This window comes from Camelina sativa, chromosome 18, assembly GCF_030686135.1.
Source record: "Camelina sativa cultivar CO46 ecotype springtype chromosome 18, ASM3068613v1".
NCBI lineage: Eukaryota > Viridiplantae > Streptophyta > Magnoliopsida > Brassicales > Brassicaceae > Camelina > Camelina sativa.
The window spans coordinates 18,346,170-18,367,135 of record NC_141897.1 but is presented as its reverse complement, the minus strand read 5'-3'; the positions used below and the strand labels follow the sequence as shown (position 1 = coordinate 18,367,135).

At 34.8% G+C, this 20,966-nt stretch overlaps 4 protein-coding genes across 5 annotated transcripts; 2 read left to right on the top strand and 2 right to left on the bottom strand.

Annotated features, from left to right (window-relative positions):
- The first annotated feature begins 4,426 nt into the window (after positions 1–4,426).
- Positions 4,427–7,490, top strand: LOC104761763 (putative transcription factor bHLH041). The gene is made up of 7 exons (XM_087500125.1): positions 4,427–4,694; positions 4,823–4,972; positions 5,105–5,222; positions 5,410–5,475; positions 5,603–6,286; positions 6,492–6,863; positions 7,092–7,490. The coding sequence occupies exons 1-7, from the start codon at positions 4,573–4,575 to the stop codon at positions 7,155–7,157; spliced, it is 1,578 nt and encodes a 525-aa protein (XP_087356251.1). The 5' UTR covers positions 4,427–4,572; the 3' UTR covers positions 7,158–7,490.
- Positions 7,491–9,238: 1,748 nt separating this feature from the next.
- On the bottom strand, positions 9,239–12,586 carry LOC104761760 (nucleosome assembly protein 1;3). Its single transcript, XM_010484877.3, has 12 exons — positions 12,245–12,586; positions 12,112–12,155; positions 11,855–11,950; positions 11,569–11,661; positions 11,329–11,416; positions 11,133–11,194; positions 10,859–11,043; positions 10,554–10,731; positions 10,424–10,467; positions 10,100–10,307; positions 9,980–9,997; positions 9,239–9,617 (listed from the first exon to the last, which is right to left on the bottom strand). Exons 1-12 carry the CDS (start codon positions 12,288–12,290, stop codon positions 9,549–9,551), a joined length of 1,131 nt encoding a protein of 376 aa, XP_010483179.1. The 5' UTR covers positions 12,291–12,586; the 3' UTR covers positions 9,239–9,548.
- An 81-nt stretch (positions 12,587–12,667) lies between these two features.
- On the bottom strand, positions 12,668–14,293 carry LOC104761759 (small ribosomal subunit protein bS16m/bS16c). Its single transcript, XM_010484876.3, has 3 exons — positions 13,987–14,293; positions 13,844–13,889; positions 12,668–13,103 (listed from the first exon to the last, which is right to left on the bottom strand). The coding sequence occupies exons 1-3, from the start codon at positions 14,117–14,119 to the stop codon at positions 12,884–12,886; spliced, it is 399 nt and encodes a 132-aa protein (XP_010483178.1). The 5' UTR covers positions 14,120–14,293; the 3' UTR covers positions 12,668–12,883.
- A 27-nt stretch (positions 14,294–14,320) lies between these two features.
- On the top strand, positions 14,321–17,342 carry LOC104761758 (zinc finger CCCH domain-containing protein 65). 2 transcript variants are annotated; one of them, XM_010484874.3, is made up of 7 exons: positions 14,321–14,698; positions 14,873–15,606; positions 15,688–15,753; positions 15,864–15,995; positions 16,087–16,137; positions 16,247–16,387; positions 16,481–17,342. In XM_010484874.3, the coding sequence occupies exons 1-7, from the start codon at positions 14,542–14,544 to the stop codon at positions 17,177–17,179; spliced, it is 1,980 nt and encodes a 659-aa protein (XP_010483176.2). In that variant the 5' UTR covers positions 14,321–14,541; the 3' UTR covers positions 17,180–17,342. The 2 variants fall into 2 exon arrangements, with proteins under 2 accessions (XP_010483176.2, XP_010483177.2); XM_010484875.3 differs by having other exon boundaries at positions 14,363–14,698; positions 14,873–15,582.
- Positions 17,343–20,966: the final 3,624 nt, after the last annotated feature.

Here is a 20,966-nt window from a genome sequence, read left to right as displayed (position 1 = left end):
TCTAAAAACAAAACATATATAATCATTCTTTTCATCTAAAAAACAAAAACATATCAAATGCTATACTAATGCGAGTTTAGGCTATAAATGTTACTAATATTCGTTAAAAATATGTTTATAAACAGTATCCCGCATATACGTAATATATTGCAAACTTAATAATAACCTTAATTTTTGAAATCAACCCCACACGTACGTGCGAATCCATTAATAAAAATTTAAATTGTATGAGATAAAATATATTTAATATATGTAGCCAAATTATTTTTATTCAAGCTAAATATATTATTTTAGATTTCATTAATTATTTTAATTAGTATGATAGTCTAATATTTAAACCATAATTATAAGATAGAAAATCATATATGAAACGAGACATACCATTTTCTCTTACTATTTTTTTGTCCCAAACTAGACATATTACTTTTAAAAAAAAAAATAGTTGCTTTACAGATAATAAAACAAATAGTTGCCTTCAGTCAAAAAAAATAAAAAAAATAGTAATAATTTTAGAAAACAACCCCACACATGTGCGGGTGTGAATCTAGTTATTATGGTGAATGTTCCAAATTCGACTAAGATAAATAACTCCCACCATCAAATGTGTAATGTCATTTTTATGTTTATCTACAATGTAGTATTTAATTAGTTAATTGATCCGTGAAACCAGTTATTAATTTACGAAACAGGTCGTGAATAATGCAAAGTTTATTAAGAAAATTATTTTTGGGGAATTTTTTTTATCAAGTTCATGTCGGTGTGTCAGAGTCCAAGTGCATGAGACTAACGGATCTTGTCGATGTGAACTTCTTGACATTGTGAATAAACGAAACTTGGATTTTAATTTACTCGTTAAGAAGAGCGAAACGTGCATTTAATTTTCTACATTTTAGTTTTAGGAAATTGATTGATACAACTTGGCTATACCATTTTTGTGGTGGTGCACAAACTAAATGTGTACTATAGAATTATTCGTCTAACCAAATGTGGTTCTGATAACGTTCCATCAGTTTTGTTTTTTTCCTTATGTACACATGATTAGTCTATAAATTGCAAACGATATGAACCACAATATAAGTCCAATTACTTGCTCATGACTCGTTTATGGTCCCAACATACGAATCAAATAATCTCTTTTTCTCTTTTTTTTTTTTTTTTGGTTGAGTCACATACTTTTCCATGTTTTAGTTGACAGATAAACAACTTTCTCATGTAATAATAGAAAACAAAATCAGAACTGTCTTCTTGTTTTCTATCGGATTCGATATTGAGAGAAGCCTAACCTGTGAGAAAGTGTTTTAGTTTCAAAGTTTAAATTTATAACAATAAGATAACAATAAAAATAATAGTTTAGTAGTCTTTCTATTCGAAAACAAGATTTGATTTTTGCTGGATACATTGAATTAAAAATGGCATACCTTATCAACAGTTACCATATAGTTGATACTTGAGAAAAACAACAGTTGGTTATATATAGTTCTGGAAGCTTGTGATTTCTGCTAGATATTATATTAATATATTGGGTAGGATTGAATATTTTGTGTAGGACACATAATATTATACTAGTACTAATTAATTCAAAAAGATAGTTCTAGAGGCGATGTAGCGAGGAATATAGGGACAATTCTTTGTATATATAAGCAGAAAAGGATGAGAATGGCAAAAGAACGACATAAAAATCACATGATTATACCTTTTTTGGTAATAGTAAAGATTCTTCAAAAATAGACAATTAGTTATAGACTTATAGAACTGTTTTTTTTATTATTTCAATCTTTTCATAAGGTGTCACTACTTAATTAATAATATTTATAAAGAATTCAAGAAGCTCACGACGTCGTTTTGGTCACTCTAGTTGATTAATTAAAAGACAAAATAGAAACAAACTTTTCTTAAAATTTTCACAAAGCTACTATAGCAACAAATAAATTATCAGAACTAAATAAGCTTATCTATATATTTGTTTAAAATACTATCCAAGTTGGAATATAAACACAAGACAATAAGTTCGCCCTAGCTATATCCTCTTTGGCACAACCACCGAGAAAGTTTCCCCCGGCGGTGCCGAGACCGATCGGCATCGCTGGGCTCTGGTTCTGTACTGTTCGTGTTCTCCTCTACTCGCACATCGTTCTTAAGGTTCTTTCTCTCTTCACCGGAGGTTTCTTGAGATCTCAGATCTTAAATCCAGCAACGCGTAAGCTTCAGCTCCTTCCACTCGTTCCTCCACCTCTTTCTATCTCTCTCGGCGACCTTGCTTCTCTAACCTTGCAACCGCCTCCACAAACCCTTGAACTCCCCGGAAAGCTTGATTTCTATCCTTTGATCTGGTACATCCCGCAATCAACTGCAACATCTCTCCGCTCCTCGGATCTACATCCACTCTCCAAGTGTTCTACTTGGCTGCAGATGGACGGGAGCTCTGTTTTGATGCCGAAGCCATATAAGATCTTGACAGAGATTTCAACAACCCTGACGTTCGCTCTCTCCCCGTTGTTGCATCCCTGGCCCAGGTTTGCTCTCCACTCATATCTTAGCTTCCTGGTAGATAGTTTACCTTGGTTAAACTATGTCACACCCCTGAACTGGTACCTAATCCGACCTGAATTCGATAATGTTTTTTTCAAGTTCAAACCTGCTAGCATCGATGTGTTCTGTTTGGTCAAGTCGGTTAATTCTCGGTAACAGAACACTAGATCCTTCTAGTTGGATTGTTAATCACTTGTGTCGAGACCAGTGTGTATCCGGTTTTGATCTGAACTCTACTCCTCCTCACCCTAAGTAATATTTGGTTCGTTTAATGGTCTCTTTAGTCCAAAGACTATTCTTGATCCTTAAATCAACATTGTTACTAGAACGGCTTAGGAGTCTTTTGAAAACCATGTTAGTTGGATACATTTGGGTTGATCCCACTTATGGAGACAACTTGGTGAAGCTTGGCATTATGATCCCACCTCTATGGAGTGGGGATTACCGATGCTTCACCAATGTCCTACCTTTACTTCGCCAAACCTCAAAGATCTTTAAACCGCATACTAGCTACTTTTTGAAGTCCCTTCATGTAACCTTGAAGACTAGTGGCATTATGACCCTTACTCCATGGAGTAAGGGTTACCACAACCTCTTAAAGGCCTACTCTATCATCCTTGGACCATCAACTGCCTTTATAGTAACCGGTTATCAGAGCCACAACATCCATGCTCGACCCTTTGGCAACACATCCTTGTCATTCTCATGTCCGCCCAGTCTTCGAAGATTCAAGACAGTGACTATCTACTCCTTTGACTTGTTCATGGAGTCTACATTGATTTGTCTTGACCTTACAAGTTCCATGTTGCTTTTTAGCATGTGCCTCATAGCTTTCAAGCTCTTCACATCAAATGCTCTTATCTATCCTTGTACTTTTATTGTTTTATCACTGTTGTATCTCAAACAATCTTTGCCTTGTACGTTCCTATCTATTTAATGGAATGGTAACACCTCTTTAAACAAAAAAAAAAAAAAAACTAAATAAGCTTATCTATAATCTATATTTATCTGTATAGTTAAATAGATTAAATATTCAAAATATGTAGATTCACGTCTCCATTTTTAACTATTACTATCCACATATCAATTTTGAAAAATTGATGAAGAATCTTATCGTGGGGTGTAAAGAGAATCTAATATGTGAGAAGATCTTGATTTTTTCATATGATTTAAAGAAATAACGACAGTAAGAAACAATGACTTGATTTATTTTATGATTCTGTGTAGCTAACTAGGAATTGAATTCATGCAAATGGAAGCTACACATTTGAATGTGTTAAACCAGGTAAATATTGAGTTTTTTTTTATTTGGATTGTTTGTGTTTCTTGAAAATAATGATTGCTAGCTACATCAAGTAAAATCATGACATCAACTATTTAACGTACGTCAAATGTGCAACCATAACCATCATATTTGGTAATGTTACCACAATATGATTTTTTAGATTCACACGCATAAATGTCGCAAACGTTTGATTGATTTAAAAAAAATCTTAATAGTCAATAAATGTCGCTAGTTAGTTGCGTTAATCTTTTGTAATCTCTAAAATTAAGGAAACTGATTAGGGTAAATTTTAGAAAATCATTAAGTATTCTCTCTATCCATCGTGTATGTGGTATTTGCGCTTGTAGATCGTGAGAGGTTTATCAATGAGAAAAAAACAAGAAAAAGAGGATGACTCCCGAGTCTATATCAAAAACAAGAAGGGTACTTGCTTAGTAGTATAATAAGATCAAAATAAAATAATTGAATTTGCCATCCTCTCTTGACCGTGTTTCAAAACTTCGATACATTTGACTTTGACTCCCTCTTTCTAAGACATCTCCCTCTATCTCTCTCTTTTGGCTGCTTCTTCTCTCTACTTTTCTCCACTTTAATATTTTCCTTCTTTTGTTTGAATAGAAATTTAATAATGAAACGAATAATTTTCCCTCCCTCCCTCCATCCATCTCTCTCATTATCACAGAAGCTAAGCAATGAAGCTCTAATTATTTCTTCTTCTTCTCCTTCAATTCTCAAAATTAATCTTCAATTTGTCTGATATGGACGCATTCTTCTTAATGGATGATTCGAATACACGGAAACAGTTGATCGCGTCGCTAGCTCATGCGTTCGGATGCGTTTATGTTTGTCTATGGTCTTATTATTTTCCTCGGCCTTCTAAGTAATAATCATATCTTCTTCAATCTACATCTTTACATACATAACACTATTTACACATTTATGTTCATTCTCTGTAATGCATATATGTTTTTTTTATTAATCACATGATGCATTTGATATGAGATGCAGCTATTTGATATCAATGGATGCATATTACAATGAAGCGTCTCAAGAACCACCTTCTTCTTCTTCTTCTTCTTCTTCTTCTTCTTCTTCTCGATGCTTAGCTAGAAGCTTGCTCCTTGAGTATCGCCAATCTCTTATCCCTCTCCATAATGGGTATAAAATTGTCATCAATTCAAGTCATTAATGTATATGTATATACATAAAGTGTGTTAGGTTCGTTAAAAAATACGTAGATGATTAATTATAATAATTAAAATAAAATAAAATATGTAAATTAAATGTCAGGCATGTACCAAGCATGGCGTTCATGAACAATCTTCCATACGTAGAGATTCGACAACAAGAAATTCAAAGGCTTGCTTATAACGACGCACAACGTCTCTTCTATCAGGTCATTATTATTGCAATGATCAGTTAGGATTATTGTAATTATGAATTCACTAATAACCAATTCTTCATCTCGTTTCATTATTGGTCGCGTGCAGGAAGCCAAGATTCAGGTACACTATTTCATTTTCATAATATTTAAACAAAATGTAACTAATATATACGTGTAAATTAAACGTTGTAAAAATTTGTATTATGGTCAGACGGTGATATTCATGGGTTGCCGGAGCGGCGAGATCGAACTCGGAATGACGTATGATGCTGCAAATGTATGAATCTTTTTTTTTTTTTTCTAATAACACCATAAGCATTTATTAATTACTTGAATTAATATTTTTAATGTCTCGCTCACTAATCTCTATATAATAATGTTGCATTGACTCGACTCAACGACAGATGAAAATAGAAGAAAGTCTTCGAGAATGGTTCCCTGAAGATTTCAGTAGAAACTCTTCTCCGGTGAACTCCGACTATCTCCGGCCACCGCGTCATCCGTCTACATCTTCTTCTTCTCTTAGTCCCAACCAAGTCTCCGAATATTCCTCTCTTTTATTCCCACTCATCCCTAAACCTTCAACGACGACTGACGCGGTTAACGCTCCGGCACATCCACTGCTAGCTCCGATCAATATGATCCATCAACAACAACAAGAGCCTTTGTTCCGTAACCGTGAACGTGAGGAAGAAGCAATGACGCAAGCTATCTTAGCGGTTTTAAGGGGGTCGTCAAGTCCGCCGTCTCCTTCTTCCTCGCCGCTACGTAAAGGAAGAGCCACCGCTTTTAAAAGATATTACTGCATGATTAGTGGCGGAGGTAGAGCGCGGCCACAGCCTAGTGTGCGGAAGCAAAGCATGATGAAAAGAGCGATAACGTTTTACAATAGGCTTAACATTCAACGGAGAGAGCGTTTTGTTAGGGAAAACGCTACTATGGCCGCAGATGGAAGCGGTGGAAGTGGCGGGGGTGGACGTTCGCTATCCACAACGCAATTGCATCATATGATATCGGAGAGGAAACGGCGAGAGAAGCTTAATGAGAGCTTTCAAGCATTGAGATCTCTCCTTCCTCCGGGAACTAAGGTATGTGACATGTCATTTTTTTCATAAATTTTATATGTTTTTTTATTCTATAAACACTTGGCCATGATCAGTTATTGTTTCGATTCAATTTATAATTATCATTAATATCTTTAAAAATTGTTTTTAAGGATATTACATATGCTAATATAAGATTTGACCATGATATAGTGGAGCTAATGTTATGAGTAAAAATATATGTGAACAGAAAGATAAAGCATCGGTCCTCGCCATTGCAAGAGAGCAACTATCTTCTTTGCAAGGCGAGATTTCAAAACTCCTAAAGAGAAATCGGGAGCTAGAGGCGAAGCTAGCCGGAGAAAGAGAGATTGGAAATGATTTACAACCCGATGAGAGGTTTAACGTTTGTATAAGACATATACCGGAATCAACATCTAGAGAGAGGATGTTGGATCTAAGAGTTGTTCTAAGAGAAGACATCATTAGGGTTGACGATTTGATGCTAAGACTTCTCGAATTCTTGAAGCAAATCAACAATGTGAGCTTAGTATCAATCGAAGCTCGAAGTCGAGCTAGAGATAGTTCGGTTGTTCTTGTGAGCTTAAGGCTCAAGATTGAGGTAAAGTAACATCTTAATTCATTTTATCAATTTGGTTTCTGTTAAGGTAATACATTATTTGAGATTTTACTCTTTGTATATTTCCCACATGAATTGATTTGATAAAGTATAGATTATTTTATTTGATACGATAAGTAGATAATCACTGGTTTGGTCTTGACTAAAAAAAGTTTTAGTCATCGGAATAAAAGAACCTCAAAATTTTTGGAATTATTTATTATATTGTAGGGTGAATGGGACGAATCAGCCTTCCAAGAAGCAGTCAGAAGGGTTGTTGCTGACTTGGCTCACTGACAACAAGTTTGATTATTTCCTAATACTCTATAATTATATATTTTATAGTCCTTTTTCACACTTAAAAATTAGGTTTTAATTTATTTTCTAAAAATTATTTCGATCTTTCTGTCGATTTTTTCAGCGTTCATCGCTATTTCGTGAATAAAGTCATTACCATAAGTTATTAATACAGGTAATAATTAGTATATTCATTTGTAATAGGTAATAATTAGTATTCTGGGACATCATCTATATATACGATTGATGTTTTTGTTTTGTTTCTTTTAATTAAAAATTCGTGTATTACTTTAACTTTTTATGATTAATGGGTCGAGTCCAAAATTGTACTTCTCCATGACTCCATACTACTTCAAGTTGTAGTTGATACTAATGTATTAATCTCTCGACCCAAGTCATCCTTCTAAAATATAAAAATATGAAAAGTTTGTGTCACGATCTATATAATCATTCCTAAATTCTTGTGGATGACATTAAATTTCTTTTGTCGCCCAAATTGACTGAACTTTTCTTGCTAAACGGAAAAAAACAAACGACAAGGACATCTATATATATGGAGATAAAAAGAAAATGAAGACATACCGATATCGATGGGGGGTTTTAGCTAAACAATGTTTTGATGATAGTTACATAAACTAAGATCAAAGTTTACAAAATGAAAACATAGTTTCTTTATACAATAATGGTTAGATAACAGACGTTATTAGATATTCCCTCCGTTTTTTTTTTATTGTCGTTCTAAAGTTAAAATTTTGTGTTATAATATTTGTCGTTTTAGAGTTTCAATGCAAATGTTTTGTAAATATTCCAATTTTATCCAATTATTTTAATGTTTTAACCAATCAAAATATTAGAAAATATATTTAAAAAGAATAAAATAATAAAATTAATGGTTTTTTTAATATGTGTGAAATAAAAGAGAGAGAGAGAGTAGTAGATACTATCCCATCTATGATTTGATTAGTACGGATGAATAGGAAACAACATCATTCGTCAAAGCTATTTATAATTGTCAAAAAAGAAACGAGTGTGGGTCTAAGAGTCACAAAACAAAAAGTTGGGCATTCTGCAGAATATTCAGAACTTAAGATTTTGGAGGATGGCAGTTTTGACCCAATTAAGATTAAGATTGAGCTTGAGAAAGAACCTTCTAGGCAAAAACGTTTTCCCCGTACCTCGTAAAGCTACTTTTTATATTAAACATTTTATGACATTAAAATAGTAATTACTGTTTTTTTAACTTGGCTACTTTATAATTACACTATTACACTAAACACGTGAAACTTTGAAGATTATGCTTCTAGATACTTAATGATGAAAAAATATTGACTACTTGTTATGGAAAAAAGTGAGCTCAAAAGCTTAGTTTAAAGGTTATTTTTTTGTTAAAGAAAGAAGTTAAAATGTCTTGAAACATTGTATTAACTATATATCGCTTTCATCGTTATGAATCCACTCACTCTGGACACTAAATATAGTGTGTAACTGTATCTACGTAGTTTTTTCACATCGCAAGCGCTCAAAACCCAAAGTCCCAACTCCCAACCCAACCCCATATACATTTGCCAAAATGGAATGATTTGATTATTTAATTTTTAAACGTTTAGTAGTTTGAACTTTCAACTGTTGCAGTCATTTTTCGGTAGGTTGTGTCTTCTGAGGGAACATAACTTTATAGACTAGTATTATTAGATGAAACACTACATGCCTTATTTTTTTGGTTAATTCGTGTTATTAAAACAGTAATCATATAAATTTACAAGCCATCATATTTTAAGATCCCCCTTTGATTTTTACGTCTACTATTAAATTATTAAATGACCCAATTAGTTGATTTATTAACGAGAAGAAACGACACTCACTAATGCTAAGAGTCACGTTGTGTAATTAATTTGACTCTTGACCATATTGAATACTGTCAATTGACCCATTGAAAAAAAAAAAAAAGAAATTGGTGAAATAAACTTTTCTTCCTGTTTTTGTTTTATACATTCAGAAAATACTTAATGAACTTAATGTACATCGTTTTCAAAATATGTCATTAAAACTCAATAATATTAACGCTTCAATTGAAAGAAAGGTTTTGAAACCAAAAAGGCTTAATTCAAGTGGTAAAAGGATATAATTGTCGAACACACCAAGGTTTAACTTAGTGATTTCCAAAAAAAAAACACAAAAAAGACACCAAAAATAGTTTGATCAGATCTCCTCATGAGAAGCTCACTCTTTGCCTACAGCGAAACTCCTACGAGCGGTCCTCAAAACATTTTGCCTTACATGGTTGCAAAAATCCAAAAAACTAAGCCAATGAAACTTCTTCACTCAACCCAAAACATTTTTCCTTTTTTTTTTTTTTTGTTTCCAATCTTCGTTTCAACTTATCGATGTTGTTTACTGTTGCTTGCATTCAGGAGGCCTCTCTCCTTGTTGTCCATCGTTAAGTTGAGGTCTTCCTCCTTTCTGCAATTTGATTTTGTAGAGAATTTATGAATTTATCTCATTTTCACAAACATGACTCGCTGATTTACAGTTACCAGATTTAGTATAAAGCTTATACATATGTATGAGAATGAGTCTTCATTTATGATTCTGTCTACTTATAGTTCAGGTTTAGTCATACAAGTGTTCAAGTTTCTATGATAAACAGATTCCTGCATAATGAGCTTGATCAGTTCACTTGAGCTATCTCCTAATTCACTCGAGCCTAAAAATGTCAATAATTTATGTCTTTCTATGATTCATTGGTGTCAGATTACTTAACAGAAACTATATGTCTATTAAACTCCACAATACTATAACAAGGGAGGAAAGTGGTTATGTACCTTGTGTAAGACTGATGGCTGCATAAACATTTAACATAATTTCAAAAAATTAGTAACCAACCTCAAAAAGGTAATTCCGTGAAAAGAAGATAGATAAAAAAGAGGAATTCCGTACACTACCTTCTTTTTGGTCTTGCTTACTTCTTCCTCCTCATCCTCGTCATCGTCTTCTTCCTCATCCTCATCATCTTCTTCATACTCATCTTCGTCTTCGTCTTCATCAATATCATCTTCATCATCATTGTCTATTTCAAACTCCTCTCCCTCAATAGCCTCACCAGTGAACCATGAGACAGCATGAGGTATAATCTTCTCCCGGATTGTAGAACTGCAGTAAGCAAGGAATACTTTAATCAGATATTAAGAAATGTATAACTTCACAATAAAAGATGCTAGCTGAACGGAAAAGTATTAGATTGACAGTATTTATTCAAGACGACGAACCCAATGTCATAGTCTTGTTCCATCAGATTCTGAAGTTCCTCAGCCTGCACCAAGAACATTAAGCTTTAGAACAAATTTTGATCAAACATAGTCAAAACAAGGCATGCTTTGGAACCAAATGATATCATACTCTGTCCTCGTCAATGTCTTCGTCATCATCAGGAACTTGAGGAGGGTTGAAGAAGTTGAAAAAGCTTTCACAATCTTCAGTCTTGGTAATTGGCTTGGCATTCTTCGCACCTTTCTTAGGCTTCTTCTTAAGAATCTTCTGAGTTAAGCATTTTCCAGGATACCAATCAATCTCTGTCCTGAGAGAGAGAACAAAGAAACAAAACCCAAGTTGGAGCATAGGTCAGCACAAAATTACGCAGTTCCTTGGAAGCATCTCAGAACGAAACATGCTATGGAGCAATAGAAGAAAGTATCAATAATTACCCAATAGCCTTCTCAAGCAGAGGCTCATCTTCATCAATCATATGATATGCCTTTGTTAATAGGGTGTTTTTGAAGTAAGGATTCTGGTCGAAGAAAAACTCAAGTTTGAATCCCTTTGGTTCTTCAATCTTGCACCACTTTATATCTTTAAGATATATAAGGGCTCCTTCATCACGCTCTGTGATCTGGTATCAAAGGAAATTAAAACTATTGGCCATTTTCCATGGATCTGATTAGGTAACTCTTAATGAACAACCATAGCTGCAACACCAACCTCCTCAGATATAACATCATTGTTTTTCAGGGCGGTCAACCAGAAACTAGGGACTCCTTTCTCTGCAAACCAACACAGTGAAATAAGCAAAATGTTTTTGAAGAGTGACTACAATTCACAAAGGCAGAGAGAGAGAGAGAGAGAGAGAGAGAGAGAGAGAGAGAGAGAGAGAGAGAGAGAGAGAGAGAGAAACTACCTTCTGCAGTTTTGTCGTCTCCTTGGTCCATCTTAGCATCCTCTGGAGCCCCTTCAATGTCAGTAGCTCCATTCACAATCTCATAACGCTGCACATTCGTTAAAGCAAGATTCAAGAGAAAATCAAAAGTAAACATAGCCAAAGCAGAAAAAGAAAATTATCATCTGGACAAAATGGTTTCTAAAGATAAAGTAACCACATTCTAAAGATAAACGTTTGATCTTGTCACAACCAAATTACCTTGGTGTACAAAGGCTGATATAACTTTTGATACTTGGCTTCAAGAGCAGCTCTTTCCTCACGGAACTTCGACTCTATCTCATCATGTTTTCCCTAAACACACAAAAGAAATCTCATCAGATAAATCATCATAAGGATGCACACATTAATTTTAACAAAAATTCGACATTTGATCACTCTTGACTACATAATACTTCTCATATAATCAGAAGCATACAACCAACACATGCACAAGATACCATATCAATCCACATTCTTAAACATTGAGAATAGAGATTTGCCGAACCTGAATCTCCCGCAAGACCTCAACACGTCTTCTGATTTTAGGAGTCAGATTCTCGAGAACATCAGAATGCTGTCCAGCTAGATTCTGCAGCTTGTTCTGTGCAAAAAATCAAAAACACACAACAACAATTACAAACAAATCACCAGAGAAACTAAAGAGCACGAAGCTATTCTCTCCTAAACAATCGAACACGAAATCCCCCAAATTCGCTTATTCCTCTTCTAAGCAATATCAGATAAAGAGATAGAGAAACTCACCTTGAGAGCGTTAACAAGACCTGCTCGATCCTCATCTTTAAGAGCTGCAAAATCACAAACAGATAAAGCTTTTAAAACTTTTGAAGCACAACAAAAAAAATTGAAAAACAAAGTCTGGAGAAATGAAAATTACCAGCAGTGAGATCGCTGACATTGAAATTGTCCTTATCGTTGCTCATTTTTTAGAGATCAAGAATTGAAAAGAGTTGAGAAGAAAGACGATTTGATCGAGACAGACGGTGGTTGTGGTGGTGGAGAGATTGAGGAAGAAGGAAGACTTGTTGAGGGTTTCTGTGAAGAAGAGTGGTGGCGACTAAACGCTAAACGTGGCTCCCTCCTTTATACCATCAAAAACCTAACAACTGCCATTTTTTTCTTTTCTTTTTTAATTTCCCTCGCTGGCATTTTTTTTTATTTTTTCACTTCTTATTTCTTTCATATTATTAATTGGAAAAAAGATATTTTAATATTCATCGATATCCTATCCCAAAAAATAAATCTATATTCGTAGAATATGGGGACGATGTTTCAATATCGATAAAATATGAAATGTAAATGACCAAAGCATACGGTAAAATTCAATTAAATCCCAAATGAAAAATATGTGCCGGTTTTAGCTAAAAAAGGCTTCTAAACACTTTGCCGTTTATTTGCCAAAACAAAGGAACAACCGAACAAGCTTTTTTAGTATAAAGTGCATGACACATAGATATGATCAACCGGCAACAAAGTGAGAACTTATAAAAGCTACAACGATGAAAGGCTAATGAAATCATGCGCTCTTGTCTTCCTCTTCCTGAGACTGGTTATCATTAACTGTTTTGTTATTCTCTGCGTCCACATAGCGACCAGTCATTGGATCAACAGGGCGAGTGTCTCTTGGTCCACCTTTACGTCCCATAGCCACCATTGGAGGAGGAGGAAGTAAACCAGATCTGAAAAGGAGACGCTGAACCGGGTCTGATGGCTGAGCACCAACAGATAACCAGTACCTGTACAGAAAAAAAATAACACAAAAATGTCTCCATTAATCAAAAAAACCTACATGCATCATTTGTTGAAACTACACACTCAGAACAGGAAATTTGATTGTAAGCGCAGGTTCTAAGTAATCTTGGCATGTGTTCTGCTACTATCCGGACATCATAGACTTATGCAGAGGTTGTATAGGGGGAATGTTCAGGAATGTATACAAATAAAAATTCAACAGGTTCTTCATCTTACAGTAATAGTAAGCAATTGAAGAACTCAGAGAAGAAGTTATGTATACACTAAAACCTGTTAATGAATTACCCCCAGAAAGATTTTTGAGTTTTTCTTCTTCTCAAATTAGTGATTGATTGGAATTCAATTAAATTGCTTCAACTAGCGGTTAAATAGCCTAAAGCAAAAGAAAGGGATACACAGCAACCATGGGAAACATGTACATTCATTCACACCTTTCGATAATAAGAACCAATCAAGACTGAACTCAGCATAGTTCTATTAGATCAAAAGACAGTTAACTATAACATAACGTTGACTATATATATAACAATGCACTAAGATTTCCAAAGGCAGCCAAGCTAAACCCTGACTAATATTATCTAAAGCTAACTTAAGCAATTACCCAAAACACTTCAACTGCAAAAAAAAAAAAACCCCAATCTAGTGAAGCATTCAGAGACCTCTTTCTGAGTAAACTCAATACAAAAGCTACTTAATTCGATCGAAAATGGGGAAGAAAACGTACTTAATTCGATCGAACTTCAGACCCATTCTCTTACCACCGTCCTGGCCTGCACACACAAACCGAGAGATGATAAAAACCAGTGAAGAAAATATAAAAACCAACTTTACACCAAAAAAGAATACATTGTTGATTTTGTTAATCACCTGGCAAAGGATTGAAGTAACCCAAGACCTCAAGATGCTTCCCGTCTCTTGGGGATCTGCTATCCGCGGCCATAACCCGAAAAAATGGCCGATTTTTGCATCCGAATCTCGATAATCTGATCCTTACAACCATGTTTCTCCTCCCTTTTTGCTAGAGAAACACCGCAAATGATTAAATCAAAGCTGACCAAAAGAGAGAGTGTGAGATTTCAATTTTTTGGATTCGAAAAAACTCCTGAATCGATAAATCTTTTAGGGTTTGGGTCCTCAATACGACACCGTTTTTTAGCAGAGTTGTGTTGGGCCTAAATGAAATCACGAAGCTGCTGGGCCTAAAGGGTCCGTCGTATGGCGCCGTTTAAAGACGTTTTCCCTTATACGAAACAAAAAGTCAAAATTTTCACGGCGCTGTTAAATATTCCGAGACGGTGTTTGTTTCCATCGTAAAAGATTTATGAATCGTCCACCGCCACAAAACAGCCTTTCCCTCCGGCGAACGTCGAGACGAAAGTGACCGTAACGTCACCGTTTTTAGACTAGTCTCCGGCGGAGAAAATGGAATCTTCCGTCGCTACGTTTCCTAACCGACGCAAGCATCTGCCGAATCGGACTTATCGCTCTTTGATTCATCATCTCTGCTCCAGTTTCGATCGGGAGCCTCGGGTTTCTCTTGCCACACCGGCCGTTCTTCAGGAGCTGGTATTAAGAACAGGTGAGTGTTTGATTTTTCTTAGGAATGGTTACTTCATCTTCTAGTAGTCAAAAATTCTTAAGTTCTTCAATTGCTTGATTTCGCCAGAAACTATCAATATAAATCTCAGTGTAGTGTAGTTTGAATAGTATGATCCTATATTCTGATGCTATTTTTGTGTTTTTATTTACTAAGAAACTGCTCAAGCGTCTCCTGGAGAAACTTGTGAACCGCCGGAGAATTCATCAGTGGTGGAACCAAGATCTAATGTGGAAACAATTTCACAGGGAGAACATTTGTTGCTTGGAGATGTTTTTGATGGAATTGACTTGCAAGATGCAACTGTTGGTAGTAGACACAAAGATTTTTTCGATGACTTTGAGCTTATGATAAATGTAAGCCAAGACTTTGTTCCAGAAAGTTGTGTGAATCTCTTTGAGGCATTGGATGTGAATGACTATAATGGTGATGGTATAGTTGCGTCACTTGATGATATCTCGAAACAACCACTTGATATTGTTGAAAATGTGGTGGAGAAGCCTGATATTGCCACTGAAGTTCAAGTAGATCCAGTTGAAAGTGATAAAAAGGCAGAGGAGGTTCCTAAACCAGCTGAAGTTATAAGTTCTGGAGTTTTGGAAGCTTGTAATGGAAAATTTCAAAGAGAGATGGGATTGGAGAAACCTGTTGATGACAGTACTCAGGTTTTGGTAGATTCCGTGCCTCGTTTAGTTGAAGATGATGATGTAGAAGAAGGAGAGATATCTGGGGATGAGAATGATGATATGCTTGTAGGAGATGATGAACCAGTCGAAAGGCATGAAGAGTCTCATGTCTCACAAGAAGGGATTGGTAACAGCCATCTCACAAGTTATGAGAGTTTTGGAAAAAAGCTTGGTGTTGAGGTAACGAATGTAGATAATCGAAAGGTATGCAAATATAAAAGAACGGAGTGTTATGTTGCTTAGGTGTTTATAAAATCTGATTTGTATTTAACTTCTTATCTGCAGATCAACCCTGGAACCTCCATTAAAAAAAGGTCTGCGCCTTCTAAAGACGCAAAAGCTAGAAAGAGGGTAATGTAGTCTATGCTTTTCTTTGACATTTCATGGGCATATCTTGCAATCAGGTTTTTTTTTTTTGTGTGGATTAAGATGTTTATTTATTGATAAGCTATTTTATGCAGGCAAAAGATAGGAAGAAAAGAGCTCAAGAGCGTATAGCCCTTGGCGTGAAAAAGCTGAAACTTAAAACCGTAGCTCCAAAACCCAAGCCTATAAAATATTGTCGACACTATATCAAGGGACGGTGCCATGAGGTATGCACAATGGTTTTGGTTTCTGCATCTCTTTGGAATCTAAAATATTGTTTGTGTGTCGCTGATGGCAATTGTTTTTCTTCTTTTGCAGGGAGATAAATGCAAATTTTCACATGATATAATCCCGGAAACCAAATCTTCGGTAAGATTACTGTTTTCAAGACATGTGCTTATCTTTTGAACTGTATACAGCAGCAATCATTTAGACAAAAAAGTGGAATCTCATACGTCACGTCTTCTTGTTGTTTCAGCCTTGCTGCTACTTTGCAACCCAGTCATGCATGAAAGGAGATGATTGTCCGTACGATCATGATCTCTCCAAATACCCTTGCAATAATATTATTACCAAAGGTTTCTGCCACAGGGGTGATAGTTGTTTATTTTCGCACAAGGTATAAACTAATCTCGATCTTCTCATGATGCTTCTTTTGAGTCTGATTATCTATTGATCGTTTGATCCTTATTTACGAATCTTCGCTTTACAGGGTACTCCACAATCTGCTTCAGACACATCGAATGTCAATATAACAGCGTCATCAACTAACATCACTGCAGCGTCTTTCTCGCCTCAGAAAACAAATAAACAATCTGTAAGAGAAGCCATAGCCAGATTACCGGCGATCCAAGCAAGAGTTTCAAACTCTGTTGCGTTTTTGAAGCCTTTCGGTCAATCTAACCAACGAAACTCATCTGATGCATCATCTTCTAAGATCAACGAACATCCAAAACCTCCACAGGTTCCTCCTTTGAGAAAACCATCCGTTGCTCCAAAGGGTATGAGTTTTCTTTCTTCAGACAGTACGGTGAAACCATCTCCTGCGTCCAAGCCAAACACAGACAACTCTGATAATCAGACGTTGAAGCAGTCACAACAGGGAAGCTTTCTTCCTGTGGTGCCTCAAAAAGGATTCAGTTTTTTATCTGTGAATCGAGAGCCTCAAGAACCAGCAAGTAGTAGAAATCTCAAGACAACGCCCAACTCACACATTCAAAGTTCTCTACACTCAGCCATGAAACTCGCTGCAGAATTTGAATCCGCCAAAGTTGAAAGACGCAGCAATGATCCTGTAGAAGCTATAAATAACGGTGATGGTAAAGTTAACACGTCTGTAACCAGAAACTCAGGGAACGTATCTTCTCAGATTCTTGAGTTCTTGTCGAGCTTCAGTCACGGCAAAAACTGATCTTTTATTTTGGTTTTTGAGATAACAGATATACTTCATGTAGATGTGAAATAGAGCATCAATATATAAAGCTTTGATCTAACAAATATAAATATAAAAAAAGGATTGTTTGACTTTTGGTATATTATTTGGTTAAATGAATCCGTGAATGTGGTTTTGAGAAGTTTGCATGTTGTTTGTTATATCTATTCTCCTGTCATTTAAAAAACTTACAATATAGAAAAGAATACAATCAATGAGAATATATTATAAGAAAAGACAGAAATAAATAAATTACAATATTAGTGGAATAGAATTAGTAGTAGTACGAAAAGACAAGGCAAATTATGATCAGCGACCTGTTATATATAATAAATAACGTATCATCCCTATGAATAATGTTGTACGTTCAAATCGAAATAATCGTAAAACAATCAAGTAGAGGCTTTTAGTATTCAATCTAATATTCTAACTGATTCTAGTTGTCATCAAATTTTAAATAATTTTGATAATTTTAGAAAAATTATTATGATTTAATGTAAAAAAAATTTCAAAATCCACCTAAAATCATGATATTTGGAATTCTATAATTTTAACTAAAGAAATAATTTTAAATCCTCCAGAATTCCTAAAAATTATTAAAATTGAAATCCACAAACTGTTTTAAATAATAATAGATTTTAAGATAGATTTCAATAAATTTCAGTAAAATTTTTAGAATACATAATTAGTTAACATAGAATTTATAAAATTTTACACAAATCACCTAAAATATCAATTTCAATACACCTTTTAGTATAAACTTAAATAAATCTAATCCCAACGTGATATTATTGACCTTGATAATAGGTCAATTTATTAAAATATGAAATAATGATTTGACTACTCTATTTAGGCATTATGAAAGTGAATTTGGTGGCCGGAGATAAGAAGTTGATTTCCAATAATCCAATGGGTAAAATTTGGGCATTATGGATTCTTAATTCTTTTTTATTTTTTTCAATGTAAAAGAGACAAAATATGAGAAAAAAAACATGGCTATAGAACTATGTTTCTTCCTTTTCCTTCCTCCCTTTTATTTGTTTGACCTACTAATGTTAATCCACAGTAATTTCTTTCTAATTTAATTATATCTTCCCTCTCCTTTTATTTGTTTGTCATTCACTAATAATCAAACGTTAACTCCCTATAACTTCTTTGGAATCTAATTATAATATCAAAAGATTGATAGAAATATTATTTTTTTTTTCTTAATAAAGAATTTGCATATTTGACAAGTCCAAAACACAATCTAGACGTTGTTAACAGCAAATACAGACGCTGCATTCAAACCTTTGCCAAATTTCACCAGTTCATATTTTATACCCTCTGAACTGTACATGAAGGAGACAAATCCTTTCCTGAAAGTAGGATTTCTCTCGCAAAGACTCTTCAAAGAGTCATTTCCAGCTTGAGTTGCCACTAGCTTCAAGGATTTGAACCAAGTTATGTAATCATCCCCCTTCTTCTTCTCTTCCTTCATAAACCTCACCTTCTTCGTCCACAGAATCTGGAAGAGAGGATAGAGATTCACAGAGATTCAGTTTCCTCAATTTCAGCAGAGATATCAAAACGACATTTATGGAGATTAATTTCGGAAAATCACATTTATTGACTATTAAGATTAATTTCTAAAAATCAACCAAACTACGATATTTACGCCTCGATCTCAGTTTCCTTTTCAGCGATTTTACAAGATTTCATAACCTTAGCCTAAAAAAAATATAGTCTTTCTCGATAGACTTCACTCAAAACCTAAACCCTCTAAAAAAACAAATGTGAGAGAGGGAGAGTACCATGGCCGTCGGCCTCTCAGGTATTATCATGAGAGCTTTCACCGGAGATCCGACACCTCCTCTTCCGCCACCTCTTCCGGTAATCCTAGCTAGTGCGGCTCTCAACATATCTCTCACTTTTTTGTTTTTGTTTTAGGGTTTTTGTTTTTGTTCTCTCCCTTTTCCTTTCTCCCCTTTTATTTGTTTGTAATCAAAAGCTAACACAACATTAATTTCTTCCCTAACCTAATAACACAACATCAATTTCTTTCTTATCTAATTATATCTTCCCTCCACCTCTTTTTCAAGATCTCTTTCTTGAAGGCTTCCATCTCAGCTAGCGCCTCCTTCATCTCTTCCTTGCTCACGCAACTTTCCTTCAGTTCTTGGATGGATTCATCAAAGTTATCCACCACCTTTCTGATGATCTCTTCACTCTTCCTAGATTCACGAACCTTGTCCATTTGATTGATGAGATACCCAGCTGAGAAGATGAGAATAGTTATCATGGGAGTGGTGTAAACTTCAGAAAATGCAGTACGAGCCTTCTTCACTATGAAGGTTGACCTGTTAACAACAAATACAGACACTGCATCCACACCTTTGCCAAATTTCACCAGTTCATATTTTATACCCTCTGAATTGTACATGAAGGAGACAAAATCTTTTCCTGAAAGTAGGATTTCTCTCGCAAAGACTCTTCAAACAACCATTCACAGCTTGAGTTGCCACTAGCTTCAAGGATTTGAACCAAGTTATGTAATCATCCCCCTTCTTCTTCTCTTCCTTCGTAAACCTCACCTTCTTCGTCCACATAATCTGGAAGAGAGGATAGAGATTCACAGAGATTCAGTTTCCTCAATTTCAGCAGAGATATCAAAACGACATTTATGGAAATTAATTTCGAAAAATCACATTTATTGACTATTAAGATTAATTTCTAAAAATCAACCAAACAACGATATTTACCCCTCGATCTCAGTTTCCTTATCAGCGATTTTACAAGATTTTATAACCTTAGCCTAAAAAAATATAGTCTTTCTCGATAAACTTCACCCAAAACCTAAACTCTAAAAAAAACAAATGTGAGAGAGGGAGAGTACCATGGTCGTCGGCCTTTCAGGTATTATCATTAGATCTTTAGGAGCCCCATTTCCGCCACCTCCTCTTCTGCCACCTCCTCTTCCGCCGATCCTAGGTAGTGCGGCTCTGAACATCTCTTTCATTTTTTTGTTTTTGTTTTAGAGTTATTTGTTTTTGTTCTCTCCCTTTTCCTTTCTCCCCTTATATTTGTTTGTAATCAAAAGCTATTCTAATCTAATTTCTTTCTAATCTAATTATATCTTCCCTCCAACTCTTATTTGTTTGTTTGTCATTCACTAATCAAACGTTAATTTCTTTCTAATCTAATTATAATATCAAAAGATTGATATAAATAACTCATATAAGTAATTCCTTCCACTTGTTGACGTGATTAAAAGTGTTTGCATCTATTTATTTTTACATGTTATTAAGCATGTTCTGAATTTACTTTACATGTTATTAAGCATGTTCTGAATTTACTATTTCTTTAAGACTGTTCACTTCTGACACAAAAAAAATAATAATAATGATACTAGTAAATCACACAGACCAAATCAGGTTGTGTGTGTTTCATGAGTTTTGTGGCATTGTCAATTCTTAAATTGGAGATCTTTTGTGCAAAAAGCCTCTTTTGAATAAACCAAAAGTGAAATCAGACTGTCCTCAAGTTACAAAGAGATATAATACTCTACGGTTAAACTCTTCTTACCGTTCTTTTTGTTTCTGTTTTTTTTTGCTATAAACTACCTCACTCACTTTAGACACAAAAACAACAACCAAGATTTTTAATATGAAGACAGAAACAGTAACAAGAATCTCTAACTTCTAGCACAAGTTAACCAAAAGGAATTCTCACTTTCTTTCCACATGTTGGTTTCTCCTAGCTTGGGTATATGGGTAACCCGTTCTGG

Bases quoted from the DNA above. Each gene is read 5' to 3' on its own strand.
- LOC104761758 (XM_010484874.3), top strand. From the start codon at position 14,542: ATGGAATCTTCCGTCGCTACGTTTCCTAACCGACGCAAGCATCTGCCG. The intron at 15,996-16,086 runs GTATGCACAATG...CTTCTTTTGCAG, and splicing joins TCAAGGGACGGTGCCATGAG to GGAGATAAATGCAAATTTTC. The intron at 16,388-16,480 runs GTATAAACTAAT...TTCGCTTTACAG, and splicing joins GTTGTTTATTTTCGCACAAG to GGTACTCCACAATCTGCTTC.
- LOC104761760 (XM_010484877.3), bottom strand. From the start codon at position 12,290: ATGAGCAACGATAAGGACAATTTCAATGTCAGCGATCTCACTGCTG. The intron at 12,156-12,244 runs GTAATTTTCATT...GTGATTTTGCAG, and splicing joins TGTCAGCGATCTCACTGCTG to CTCTTAAAGATGAGGATCGA. The intron at 10,732-10,858 runs GTAATTATTGAT...TCTCTCTCTCAG, and splicing joins CTGCTTGAGAAGGCTATTGG to GACAGAGATTGATTGGTATC.
- LOC104761763 (XM_087500125.1), top strand. From the start codon at position 4,573: ATGGACGCATTCTTCTTAATGGATGATTCGAATACACGGAAACAGTTG. The intron at 4,695-4,822 runs GTAATAATCATA...TATGAGATGCAG, and splicing joins TATTTTCCTCGGCCTTCTAA to CTATTTGATATCAATGGATG. The intron at 4,973-5,104 runs GTATAAAATTGT...ATTAAATGTCAG, and splicing joins CTTATCCCTCTCCATAATGG to GCATGTACCAAGCATGGCGT.
- LOC104761759 (XM_010484876.3), bottom strand. From the start codon at position 14,119: ATGGTTGTAAGGATCAGATTATCGAGATTCGGATGCAAAAATCGGCCA. The intron at 13,890-13,986 runs GTGATTAACAAA...TTGTGTGTGCAG, and splicing joins TTACTTCAATCCTTTGCCAG to GCCAGGACGGTGGTAAGAGA. The intron at 13,104-13,843 runs GTACGTTTTCTT...TTTTCTGTACAG, and splicing joins CTGAAGTTCGATCGAATTAA to GTACTGGTTATCTGTTGGTG.